Genomic DNA, 14,374 nt, shown 5'->3' on the forward strand with positions numbered 1-14,374 from the left:
GATATAACAGTGCTTATTTAATTTTGTTGAAAGGGAAATGTGCCTTTCTGTCCTTGATATGGATTGCCATAAATAAAATTGTTGTAAAAAAAAAATATATATATATTGTTGTAGTCCAAATGTCTGTCTGCAAGACTGATCATTCCATGCATGCTGAGACAGTATATATATATATACACACACACACACATATATATATATATATATATATACATGGAAAATAAGTATTTGGTCACCTACAAACAAGCAAGATTTCTGGCTCTCACAGACCTGTAACTTCTTCTTGAAGAGGCTCCTCTGTCCTCCACTCGTTACCTGTATTAAGGGCACCTGTTTGAACTTGTTATCAGTATAAAAGACACCTGTCCACAACCTCAAACAGTCGCACTCCAAACTCCACCATGGCCAAGACCAAAGAGCTGTCAAAGGACACCAGAAACAAAATTGTAGACCTGCACCAGCCTGGGAAGACTGAATCTGCAATAGGTAGGCAGCTTGGTTTGAAGAAATCAATTGTGGGAGAAATTATTAGGAAATGGAAGACATACAAGACCACTGATAATCTCCCTCGATCTGGGTCTCCACGCAAGATCTCAACCTGTGGGGGTCAAAATGATCTCAAGAATGGTGAGCAAAAATCCCAGAACCACACGGGGGGACCTAGTGAATGACCTGCAGAGAGCTGGGACCAAAGTAACAAAACCTACCATCAGTAACACACTACGCCGCCAGGGACTCAAATCCTGCAGTGCCAGACGTGTCCCCCTGCTTAAGCCAGTACATGTCCAGGCCCGTCTGAAGTTTGCTAGCGAGCATTTGGATGATCCAGAAGAAGATTGGGAGAATGTCATATGGTCAGATGAAATCAAAATATAACTTTTTGGTAAAAACTCAACTCGTCGTGTTTGGAGGACAAAGAATGCTGAGTTGCATCCAAAGAACACCGAGTTGCATCCAAAGAACACCATACCTACTGTGAAGCATGGGGGTGGAAACATCATGTATGGGCTGTTTTTCTGCAAAGGGACCAGGACGACTGATCCGTGTAAAGGAAAGAATGAATGGGGCCATGTATCGTGAGATTTTGAGTGAAAACCTCCTTCCATCAGCAAGGGCATTGAAGATGAAATGTGGCTGGGTTTTTCAGCATGACAATGATCCCAAACACACCGCCCGGGCAACAAAGGAGTGGCTTCGTAAGAAGCATTTCAAGGTCCTGGAGTGGCCTAGCCAGTCTCCAGATCTCAACCCCATAGAAAATCTTTGGAGGGAGTTAAAAGTCCGTGTTGCCCAAAACATCATTGCTCTAGAGGAGATCTGCATGGAGGAATGGGCCAAAATACCAGCAACAGTGTGTGAACCTTGTGAAGACTTACAGAAAACGTTTGACCTCTGTCATTGCCAACAAAGGGTATATAACAACGTATTGAGAAAAACTTTTGTTATTGACCAAAAACTTATTTTCCACCATAATTTGCAAATAAATTCATTAAAACCGTTGGACTAGTAACCGGAAGGTTGCAAGTTCAAACCCCTGAGCTGACAAGGTACACATCTGTCGTTCTACCCCTGAACAGGCAGTTAACCCACTGTTCCTAGGCCGTCATTGAAAATAAGAATTTGTTCTTAACTGACTTGCCTAGTTAAATAAAGGTAAAAAATAAAAAAGCTGCTGAAAACAACTTATATTCACATTTCCACTCCCAAAGTTTGATCTTCTTAATGAATCAACACACTTGATTAGAATGTGTGTTGCAGAGTTAGATTCAGGTTGTTCAGTTTGATAAACACATCAGCAAGATAGGCACGGCGGGCACCCAAGTCTATGTCCTTGAACACAGCCACAAGAGGGTGTGTGAGTGCTCAGACAGAAAATCATTACTTCAGATCGCAGCTCAAAAAGCCTCTGTAGCGTTTTCCTACTAGATAGCCAACTGCCATCGGTGTTAAGCAGTAGCTGCTGGTGCTCAGTCCCACTGTCGTCACAGAGCTTTTCAAACAGTTGGTGATTCAGAGGCCTGGATTTAATGGATAAAGTTCACTGCGTCATTCAAAACATCATGCAACTCTGGACTCATTTTCTTGCTGGCCAATGCCTCTGTGAATGATAATGGGATTTACCTTCTTTGTGTGGGCAATTAAAATCCTTTCACTCTCCCAGGTGTGCACACGAACACAGGATTTCCAATCCAGATTGTGCTCTGAGAAAAAGCTGTTTATAATGTGAAACACATCCTCACCTGTAGTTCTCCCCGTTAGCTTCTTGTAAAACAGAAAGTGCTCATTAATTTCCTAAATGTCTCTGTATCGCACAAACGGAATGAACTGGGCTTCCTTACTGACATCAGTCTATTTGTTCAACAACTGCAGAGAAAATGGACTGGTTTTATAATTTTTTCCAGAGAAAAATAACATGTATTTTATAATTTTACAGCAAGAAATGCATCATTCTGCAGGAGTTCATATTCTTTTAGGCTACATGTGAGAGGTTATAGGCCTACCTGCAGTCAGTGTCCAGATATCAGTTACTATTCCATTTTAATTTAAATTAGGAATATTATGTTTATTCATAGTTGCAGAGATACTTGTGAGCGGGATATCAAAGGTGCGTGTAAACAGCTTAGGCAGGATATGTGGAAGATTTTTCCAAACTATCTGGAACATTTCTCCAAACTCAGTCTTGGGGCCCATCCTATGTACACGTTTGGTTTTTGCCCTAGCACTACACATCTGATTCAAATAATCAAATCTTGATGATGAGTTGGTTATGAGTCAGCTGTGTAGTGCTAGAGCAAAAACCTAGCTTTCTATACATATGGAAATTAAAAAGGTTTATTAATTACTTTTTGGAGGGTTACTGCCAAAATAAAATATTAAAGAAAAGAAAATAGACTTCAATGACTGAACTAATCACTGATCATAATCTTGATGTGATTGGCCTGACTGAAACATGGCTTAAGCCTGATGAATTTACTGTGTTAAATGAGGCCTCACCTCCTGGCTACACTAGTGACCATATCCCCCGTGCATCCCGCAAAGGCGGAGGTGTTGCTAACATTTACGATAGCAAATTTCAATTTACAAAAAAAAAATGACGTTTTCGTCTTTTGAGCTTCTCGTCATGAAATCTATGCAGCCTACTCAATCACTTTTTATAGCTACTGTTTACAGGCCTCCTCACTGAGTTCCCTGAATTCCTATCGGACCTTGTAGTCATAGCAGATAATATTCTAATCTTTGGTGACTTTAATATTCACATGGAAAAGTCCACAGACCCACTCCAAAAGGCTTTCGGAGCCATCATCGACTCAGTGAGTTTTGTCCAACATGTCTCTGGACCCACTCACTGTCACAGTCATACGCTGGACCTAGTTTTGTCCCATGGAATAAATGTTGTGGATCTTAATGTTTTTCCTCATAATCCTGGACTATCGGACCACCATTTTATTATGTTTGCAATTGCAACAAATAATCTGCTCAGACCCCAACCAAGGAACATCAAAAGTCATGCTATAAATTCACAGACAACACAAAGATTCCTTGATGTCCTTCCAGATTCCCTCTGTCTACCCAAGGACGCCAGAGGACAAAAATCAGTTAACCACCTAACTGAGGAACTCAATTTAACCTTGCGCAATACCCTAGATGCAGTTGTACCCCTAAAAACTAAAAACATTTCTCATAAGAAACTAGCTCCCTGGTACACAGAAAATACCCGAGCTCTGAAGCAAGCTTCCAAAAAATTGGAACGGAAATGGCGCCACACCAAACTGGAAGTCTTCCTACTAGCTTGGAAAGACAGTACCGTGCAGTACCGAAGAGCCCTTACTGCTGCTAGATTAATTGAGGAAAATAAGAACAATCTGAAATTCCTTTTTGATACTGTCGCAAAGCTAACTAAAAAGCAGCATTCCCCAAGAGAGGATGACTTTAGCAGTGATAAATTAATTTACTTCTTTGGGGAAAAGATTCTGATTATTAGAAAGCAAATTACGGACTCCTCTTTAAATCTGCGTATTCCTTCAAAGCTCAGTTGTCCTGAGTCTGCACAACTCTGCCAGGACCTAGGATCAAGAGAAACGCTCAAGTGTTTTAGTACTACATCTCTTGACACGATGATGAAAATAATCATGGCCTCTAAACCTTCAAGCTGCATACTGGACCCTATTCCAACTAAACTACTGAAAGAGCTGCTTCCTGTGCTTGGCCCTCCTATGTTGAACATAATAAACTGCTCTCTATCCACCGGATGTGTACCAAACTCACTAAAAGTGGCAGTAATAAAGCCTCTCTTGAAAAAGCCAAACCTTGACCCAGAAAATATAAAAAAACTATCGGCCTATATCAAATCTTCCATTCCCCTCAAAAATTTTAGAAAAGGCTGTTGCGCAGCAACTCACTGCCTTCCTGAAGACAAACAATGTATACGAAATGCTTCATTCTGGTTTTAGACCCCATCATAGCACTGAGACGGCACTTGTGAAGGTGGTAAATGACATCTTAATGGCATCGGACCGAGGCTCTGCATCTGTCCTCGTGCTCCTAGACCTTAGTGCTGCTTTTGATACCATCGATCACCACATTCTTTTGGAGAGATTGGAAACCCAAATTGGTCTACACGGACAAGTTCTGGCCTGGTTTAGATCTTATCTGTCGGAAAGATATCAGTTTGTCTCTGTGAATGGTTTGTCCTCTGACAAATCAACTGTAAATTTCGGTGTTCCTCAAGGTTCCGTTTTAGGACCACTATTGTTTTCACTATATATTTTACCTCTTGGGGATGTTATTCGAAAACATAATGTTAACTTTCACTGCTATGTGGATGACACACAGCTGTACATTTCAATGAAACATGGTGAAGCCCCAAAATTGCCCTTGCTAGAAGCATGTGTTTCAGACAAGGAAGTGGATGGCTGCAAACTTTCTACTTTTAAACTCGGACAAAACAGAGATGCTTGTTCTAGGTCCCAAGAAACAAAGAGATCTTCTGTTGAATCTGACAATTAATCTTAATGGTTGTACAGTCGTCTCAAATAAAACTGTGAAGGACTTCGGCGTTACTCTGGACCCTGATCTCTCTTTTGAAGAACATATCAAGACCATTTCAAGGACAGCTTTTTTCCATCTACGTAACATTGCAAAAATCAGAAACTTTCTGTCCAAAAATGATGCAGAAAAATTAATCCATGCTTTTGTCACTTCTCGGTTAGACTACTGCAATGCTCTACTTTCCGGCTACCCGGATAAAGCACTAAATAAACTTCAGTTAGTGCTAAATACGGCTGCTAGAATCCTGACTAGAACCAAAACATTTGATCATATTACTCCAGTGCTAGCCTCTCTACACTGGCTTCCTGTCAAAGCAAGGGCTGATTTCAAGGTTTTACTGCTAACCTACAAAGCATTACATGGGCTTGCTCCTACCTATCTCTCTGATTTGGTCCTGCCGTACATACCTACACATACGCTACTGTCACAAGACGCAGGCCTCCTAATTGTCCCTAGAATTTCTAAGCAAACAGCTGGAGGCAGGGCTTTCTCCTATAGAGCTCCATTTTTATGGAACGGTCTGCCTACCCATGTCAGAGACGCAACCTCGGTCTCAACCTTTAAGTCTTTACTGAAGACTCATCTCTTCAGTGGGTCATATGATTGAGTGTAGTCTGGCCCAGGAGTGGGAAGGTGAACGGAAAGGCTCTGGAGCAACGAAACGCCCTTGCTGTCTCTGCCTGGCCGGTTCCCCTCTTTCCACTGGGATTCTCTGCCTCTAACCCTATTACAGGGGCTGAGTCACTGGCTTACTGGGGCTCTCTCATGCCGTCCCTGGAAGGGGTGCGTCACCTGAGTGGGTTGATTCACTGATGTGGTCATCCTGTCTGGGTTGGCGCCCCCCCTTGGGTTGTGCCGTGGCGGAGATCTTTGTGGGCTATACTCAGCCTTGTCTCAGGATGGTAAGTTGGTGGTTGAAGATATCCCTCTAGTGGTGTGGGGGCTGTGCTTTGGTAAAGTGGGTGGGGTTATATCCTTCCTGTTTGGCCCTGTCTGGGGGTGTCCTCGGATGGGGCCACAGTGTCTCCTGACCCCTCCTGTCTCAGCCTCCAGTATTTATGCTGCAGTAGTTTATGTGTCGGGGGGCTAGGGTCAGTTTGTTATATCTGGAGTACTTCTCCTGTCCTATTCGGTGTCTTGTGTGAATCTAAGTGTGCATTCTCTCCTTCTCTCTTTCTTTCTCTCTCTCGGACGACCTGAGCCCTAGGACCATGCCCCAGGACTACCTGACATGATGACTCCTTGCTGTCCCCAGTCCACCTGACCGTGCTGCTGCTCCAGTTTCAACTGTTCTGCCTTATTATTTTTCGACCATGCTGGTCATTTATGAACATTTGAACATCTTGGCCATGTTCTGTTATAATCTCCACCCGGCACAGCCAGAAGAGGACTGGCCACCCCACATAGCCTGGTTCCTCTCTAGGTTTCTTCCTAGGTTTTGGCCTTTCTAGGGAGTTTTTCCTAGCCACTGTGCTTCTACACCTGCATTGCTTGCTGTTTGGGGTTTTAGGCTGGGTTTCTGTACAGCACTTTGAGATATCAGCTTATGTATGAAGGGCTATATAAATACATTTTATTTTATTTAGTTTAGTTCAGTACAGTACACATTAGAGCACCTTAATGTACTGCACTCTACTGTAGTGTGCTTTGCTGTGCTGTACTTCGACATCCAAACGTATATTGACATCTATGATTGTTTCAGGGATTTGGTCCGGATCAACTAGATTTGGTCTTGTTTGAGGGTAGAGCTTGTTAGAGTTGCGTAAATTCAAATCTGGTATCAGGATAAATATAACAATGAGTCACCGATTTTATGCTATGTATTTTTTATTAGCTAAGTAATAAATGGCAAATGCAACTTTCGTATATACGGGCTCTCTGTAATACCACGCAGGGCAGAACAGAGAACTGACAAGACGTATGAAAACCGTATTCTTATACTGTGATAGGCCAACAGACAGGTTGGAACTGTCTATCACAGTAGAGACTGGGCGTGGTTTAAACTTGTCCAGTCTATTGCAGGCACTCAGGCGGGTCCCCGCCTCTCGGCGCTTCAGTTGATAGATGTAACTTGCTTGTGAAGAACATCCAGGTTCTCATGCTCCATACCATTATCTCGCACCTGGCTCCTGTTATCTAACAAAAGACCGCTTGTTCTCGCAACACCCCGCTCTGAATGTTCCCCCCTCCCAACTAATTTGAACAGTTCCTGTCTTCATGCTTCTCTGTATTTTTCCATCATGAGAAAGTCCCATGGCCCTGATACTTTTAACAATGTTTCAAGTCAGCTACGTTGCACAACACATACATACATCCACACAAGCCAACAGCAGATAACATTCAATCATATATATGGTAATGGCTATAATGTAAAACACAGGATCCAACAAGCTCATTAAAATAATAGCCAGGGTAGTTTGTTGAATGCCCAAATATGCAAATAAGGATATTGCATATTTATAATTTGTGTACATATTTAGGATACATCACCATGAAGAAAATTACATTAATATCTGTCGTATGTGTATGTGAATAACTCACGTCGGAGAGTTTGTTAAAATTATCAATTTTTACATTGCACAGGTCAAGGACCTGTGTGAAAACACAAACTGAGGGAGATTTTATCGAAAATATGTTACCAAACCTTCCGTCTGCACAGTTTTTGTAAAAGCATTTAGTTTAAATCTATTATTGTTTTTACCCCTATTTTTTTGCGACATCCAATTGGTAGTTAAAGTCTTGTCCCGTCGTTGTGACTTCCGTATTTAAAAGGTGGAGAGCCATTCGTCCTCCGAAACATGACCGTGTCAAGACGCACCGCTTCTTGACACAATGCTAGCTTACCCCGTGCAGCCAGTGGCATCAATGTATCTGAGGCAACACTGTACAGCTGGCAACCGGCCTGCCACAAGGAGCCGCTAGACAAGAAAAATCCAGCCAGCCAAACCCTCCCTAACCTGGACGACGCTGGGCCAATTGTGCGCCGCCTCATGGGTCTCCCCGTCACTGCCGGCTGTGACACGGCCTGGGATCAAACCTAGGGCTGTAGTGACGCCTCAAGCACTGTGATGCAGTGCCATAGACCGCTGGGTGGTTCGAGCCCTGAATGCTGATTGGCTGACAGCCGTGGTATACCACGGGTATGACAAAACATGTATTTTTACTGCTGTAAATAAGTTAGTAACCAGTTTATAATAGCAATAAGGCACCTCAGGGGTGTGTTGTTGACTAGCTCCTCTGAACAACAGTGTCTTAATTAACAAGCGAGCACACTTTCTATGCCAGGCGAAATCGTGCCTCATTCGCTCATTGTTATGGATGTATCCAAATAAATGTCGCTAGTAAACAGGTCTGCACTGTTTGACGTTACTGTAAGTTAGCTGTAGTTGGATAGCAAGCAAGAGATAAGGCTGGCAACGGAACATTTAGAACGAACGACTGGGTCGCGTCCATAGATACAGAACAAAAATACTGAACGACTGGGTTGCGTCTCTGGCAACCAAACCAGTAGAACGAATGATCAGCCTGCTTGGGTAGCAATCCTAGATTTGTTTCGGGACTATATCCTGTGGTATAAAAATAAACGGTTAATGAAAATATGTCAATCATTCTTTGAATATGTTGGTAACCTGTTGGAAAAAAAGGGATAATGCCCTCGAAGCCGGTGTTTGGATGATATATTGGCACGGTTTGCCGGCCAAGACAAACACCCGAGCCAATATGTAACAGTATAACTTTAGTCTTTATATATATACTTTATATATATATTTTTTTAAATTATATATTAAAAACTCGGGAAATATTTATATCTCTTAGATTTAGGACAGACACTTAAAAACCTTGTTTCTTATGATTATTTTTTTACTCTCCTTTTGGTGTTTCTATGCGCCAAAATCAATATTTTATCTATCTATATATATATATATAATATGTATATATATATATAATATGTATGTATATATATATATATATAATATATATATATATATATAATATGTATATATATATATATATTATATATATATAATATATATATATATATACATATTATATATATATATATATATATATATATATATATAATATGTATATATATAATATGTATATATATATATATAATATATATATAATATGTATATATATATTATATATATATATATATAATATATATATATATATATATACATATTATATATATATTATATATATATATATAATATGTATATATATATATATATATTATATATATAATATGTATATGTATATATATATATATATATAATATGTATATATATATATATATATTATATATATAATATGTATATGTATGTATATATAGCTGAAGGGGTCCTAAAATTCCAAACGTGTCCAGTGCATCATTCCTAGCTCTGCCCACTGGGGCGTGGCTTTACGGACCTCTCTTTGAAATAAATGCTTGTGTTGTCTTAATAATACCAACGTCTCGAGTTATCAACACACTGGTTCTGTTGCTTTGACACTTGACTATGCCATTAAAAACAGAATCATGCAAATAATATATATGAGGTCTATGTGGGTGAAATGTCTATTAGTTTTAGGATGTATTTTATTCCTCAACTATATATCATTGATTTTGAGGAATGAAACCGACAAAAAGACAGATGAGAGGCCTACTGAGGCCCAAACTATTGACATTGATAGAAGATTTTCTGACTTGGAAAGCAACATCAACAAAGTCTGTGAGTAAGTCAACTTTCTTGAATGTTGATTCAATTCAAGATGTGCCTTTTGGATAACGTATAAACTCAAGAAAATAATGTGGTTACACTTTATAGGGAACACATGACATGTCTTTATTTATATTCTAGAACACTGGTGTGCGGTCGTATAGGTTTACACGTTTTCGGCGCTAAATTCTTTAGTTCCACATTGAGACGGGGTGGGTTTGTAAATGCATCAGTTATTCTGCGCTCTGGCACTCAGACGAGCGTGCTCTAAAATTGGAGTAGATGGCCAGAGTGAATTTATGAACGCACCCTAAATCTGTTTCTTGTGTCGCTTGCTCTTTATTAAATAATAGTTAGGAAACTCTCGTCACGAAAGCGCATTGTTTATTTGTTTCGAGCGTGTGCTTCCCCAAAGGCTATAGGTAGTAAATACTTTTTACAAAATGTATATATTTCTGTTTTACAAGTATCATCGTTTTACTGTGCCTACGCCTAACCAAGTGTCGAAGAAATGTTTGTTTGGAAATTTCCGAAGGCTTTCTGTTCCACAAGACATACGGTCATTTACCGTTGTCTCTACTCAAGAGTGACTCGTTGTTTCGGTGCACAGATTCATGGCAACATTCACGAGATGGAAGTGCTATTTATTTCGTTAAATTAATGTTTTCCTTTTGTTCATATTTCCCGCATTGTGTCATAGCTACTTGTCTGTCATTCTGGTTGTGCGTAATAGGAGTGCGCATAGAAATAAGATACGTGGCCTGCACGCCAGGCTTTGGAGTCTATTTATGAATGGTGATGAAATGTAATGACTATGTCTGATTAACTAGAATTTGCTAATGTAACAATGGATGTGGAAATGGACTTTTACGTCATAGAACCAGTTTATTGGTTGTAATTGCCAATTGCGGTCCTGGGAGAGACCAAGGGGCTTATAAACTCAGCAAAAAAAGAAACATCCCTTTTTCAGCACCCTGTCTTTCAAAGATAATTCGTAAAAATCCAAATAACTAAACAGATCTTCATTGTAAAGGGTTTAAATACTGTTTCCCATGTTTGTTCAATGAACCATAAACAATTAATGAACATGCACATGTGGAAAGGTCTTAAGACACTAACATCTTACAGAAGGTAGGTGATTAATGTCCCAGTTATGAAAACTTAGGACACTAAAGATGCCTTTCTACTGACTCTGGAAAAACACTAAAAGAAGGATGCCCAGGGTCCCTGCTCATCCGTGTGAACGTGCCTTAGGCATGCTGCAAGGAGGCATGAGGACTGCAGATGTGGCCAGGGCAATAAATTGCAATGTCCTACTGTGAGACAGGACAGACATCTGATAGTCCTCGCAGTGACCGACCACGTGTAACAACACCTGCACAGGATCGGTACATCCGAAACTCACACCTGCGGGACAGGTACAATATGGCAACAACAGCCCAAGTTACATCAGGAATGCACAATCCCCCCCATCAGTGCTCAGACTGTCCACAATAGACTGAGAGAGGCAGGACTGAGGACTTGTTGGCCTGTTGTAAGGCAGGTCCTCACCAGACATCACTGGCAACAACGTCATCTATGGACACGAATATTTACAAATACCATAGGTAGGCCTATGCGGATGTCTGGTCAGAGTGCCAGTCGGAGTAGTGAAAGTCTTAAGTACACTTAAGTCACATTTTGCTGCTTTAAAATGAAATCTAAAGGGATTATATCCCCCCCCTCATAAAGATCTACACAACCGACTCTGCATTTTCAAAGTGAAAGAAAATTATAGAAAATGTTCCAAAAATATGTGTTGCTTGTATGTCTTTACACCCCAGAGTTAATACTTAACACGGCTGTAAACCTTTGGCGGCCATTACAGTTGTGAAACATTTTGAATCAAATTCTACTGATCGAACTCATAGGGCAAAATATATCACAATACGTTTTATATGAATAATGACATACTTATTTATTCATAGTTCAATTATTTATGAATACATATTCATGAGTTATTAAAGTGTGACTTTTTGTTATTAATTTACATATCTAATTCACTTATACGTGTGACTGCTTTTAATATGCATTGATTGGAAGACTATGCTATTATCTGTCACGCACTGGCAGATTAAATATGTGTATGATGAAGATATTCTGACAACTTTTTTTATTTTTCACAATTCAAATTAAGAGCTATTTCTGTCTTAAATTGGGATAAAACCACCAACACTTTGTTTTATTTATCTCAGACGATTTGTTCAAAAACAGGATGCCATTCAGAAAATGCTTGTGGATGAGAGAGAGAGATTTAAAGACCAGGAAGTTGTGGCAGCTCCGGTCAAATCTCTGAGAGGACAAGATGAACAGAAGCTCAAGCCCCGGCAATCTCCATTGTTTCAGGGCTGGGGAGAGAATCTATCGGATGAGGATCAGGAAGAGGCACAGGCTTTGTTTGAGAAATATGGCTACAATGTTTTCCTCAGCGATCGTCTGCCTCTCAACCTAGAGCTACCAGTCTGCCTCTCAACCTAGAGCTACCAGAGACACGTGAATCCAAGTAAAGTAACGATTCTCTGGCGCCGTTTTTTTCCCTCACCCTTTTAAGGTTTCGCAATGAAGTCCTTTATCTACATCCCCAGAGTCGGATGAACTAATGGATACCATTTTTGTGTGTCTCCATGCAGTTTGAAGGAAGTTGATAACTAGCGCTAGTTAGCGTTGGGCTGCAAATCTACCTCTTACTTCCTTCATACTGGATGCAGAAACATAAATGGTGTCCATGAGTTCATCTGACTCTGGTGAAGTAGATCAAGGGTTTCATTGCCAAAATCCTGATATATCCCTTTTTAACATGAGAGGAGTGTAACTGGTGGTTAGTTTCCTTCAACAGATGTTTGCAGAAGAAATGCCCCAAGGACCTTCCTAGTATTGCTGTGGTATTGATCTACCTGGACGAGGCCTTGTCTATTATTAAACGGGCCATCCGCAGCATCATCGACTGAACCCCTGAACACCTGCTGAGAGAAATCATTCTGGTGGATGACCACAGCTCCAATGGTACATCTCACCAAACTATACTGACAGCTTTTGTATGATAATATTAATTTACTACCCTTTTTTTTTTACCCAATCAGATTATCTGAAGGGGACGGTTTAAAATTATACTGTTACATACGGACCTGACCTGAGCATGTCCATGAAGAGGAATGCACTGAGGGCAGCAGAGATCTGGATGGATGAGTACAAACATAATGTCAATATTGCCTGGAACATTCCAATTAAGGTATGAGCTTATGATAACATACCCATAATTGTTTTTTTTACCCATGAATTCTACCTTCATGAGACTCATAAAACCATTGGAAGTTTTTCAAGCTTTTGATTTATTACATAGTTTGATATGTTGATAATAAAAGAGTTTTGCGGGAAACAACAAATAATCCAAAATCACACACTCAACAATAGGATCATGGAATAGATATCGGTGATGTGTCAGAGAGAAAGGAGCTCAGAGAAAAGCTGAAATGTAAGCCCTTCAAGTGGTACCTGGAAAAGATTTATCCTCAGTTGGACACATGGGACAATATACTGGCCTATGGAGGGGTATGTTTTTTACAGTACTTTTGTGTGTGGTTTTAAACTAGTTTTTAAATGGAAGGTTTGAATGCCTGTCTATTTATCCACATGTTTGATAAAGTATGTCATTCCTTGCTTAATATTTGACCCTCCTACTTGTAGATGAAGAACTTGGATGCAAACATATGTATAGATCAAGGACTTATTCCTGGTCATACACCCATAGCCTTCGACTGCTTCAACTATGGCCCACAGGTAACTCATTACAATACTGTCTCCTACTGTTACAGTTAATTAACTTTGCTCTGTATTCAAGGAAAAATCTAATGTCCTATCTTTATTTGTTTGATCGTTCAGCACACATACTACCACAGTAATGGGGAGCTTTACATTGGTGGCCTAAAGTCCCACAAGTACAATGACAACAGGTGTTTGGCTGACAGTGGGGAAGACAAATTTCCTGATCTGTATGACTGTCACGAGGCCGTGCAGAAGGGCATGGGCATTCACTGGGACTTCACGCAGGTGCATATCACAGTTGACCCGGAACTCAATACACTCCTAATACGTATATAGGCAGTTCTTTCCTATACTGTATGCACCCCTAAATTATTTCCTTTTTGCCAAAGAGGTCCACTGTTTTTAAAATCATTAAAATATGTATACTTTTCCAGGGCAAGGAACTCAAGAACAGACAAACAAAAAGATGCTTAGAAATACAAAAACAGAAACTTGTGGTCCAGAAATGCACTGGCCAGAAATGGGAAATCCAAAACATCATCAAGCCCTTCTAATGGACCAGCATAGAGGAGATTCATGTTTGCCTCTAGACTAAACCACATTTTATGTTTGCTATTCTGTTCTATGGGTCACTTTGGATTACTAACCTAAACGTGGCATATGCCTATGCATTGATATAACAGTGCTTATTTAATTTTGTTGAAAGGGAATTGTGCCTTTCTGTCCTTGATATGGATTGCCATAAATAAAATTAGTCTGTCTGCAAGACTGATCAATCCATGCATGCTGAGACAGAAGAGGGATATATATATATATAC

At 40.2% G+C, this 14,374-nt stretch overlaps 1 protein-coding gene across 1 annotated transcript; it reads left to right on the top strand.

Annotated features, from left to right (window-relative positions):
- The first annotated feature begins 12,023 nt into the window (after positions 1–12,023).
- LOC135508792 (probable polypeptide N-acetylgalactosaminyltransferase 8) lies at positions 12,024–14,198 on the top strand. Its single transcript, XM_064929009.1, has 6 exons — positions 12,024–12,254; positions 12,913–13,023; positions 13,206–13,343; positions 13,479–13,571; positions 13,674–13,841; positions 13,991–14,198. The coding sequence occupies exons 1-6, from the start codon at positions 12,024–12,026 to the stop codon at positions 14,108–14,110; spliced, it is 861 nt and encodes a 286-aa protein (XP_064785081.1). The 3' UTR covers positions 14,111–14,198.
- The last annotated feature ends 176 nt before the right edge of the window (positions 14,199–14,374 follow it).

The sequence above is a fragment of the Oncorhynchus masou genome, chromosome 22 (assembly GCF_036934945.1).
Source record: "Oncorhynchus masou masou isolate Uvic2021 chromosome 22, UVic_Omas_1.1, whole genome shotgun sequence".
In the NCBI taxonomy this organism is placed as follows: domain Eukaryota; kingdom Metazoa; phylum Chordata; class Actinopteri; order Salmoniformes; family Salmonidae; genus Oncorhynchus; species Oncorhynchus masou.

What these genes read in the sequence shown, in the direction of transcription:
- LOC135508792 (XM_064929009.1), top strand. Translation starts at nt 12,024, where the DNA reads ATGCTTGTGGATGAGAGAGAGAGATTTAAAGACCAGGAAGTTGTGGCA. An exon ending in ATATACTGGCCTATGGAGGG is followed by an intron (nt 13,344 to 13,478) that starts GTATGTTTTTTA and finishes TCCTACTTGTAG; the next exon opens with ATGAAGAACTTGGATGCAAA. An exon ending in TTCACTGGGACTTCACGCAG is followed by an intron (nt 13,842 to 13,990) that starts GTGCATATCACA and finishes ATACTTTTCCAG; the next exon opens with GGCAAGGAACTCAAGAACAG.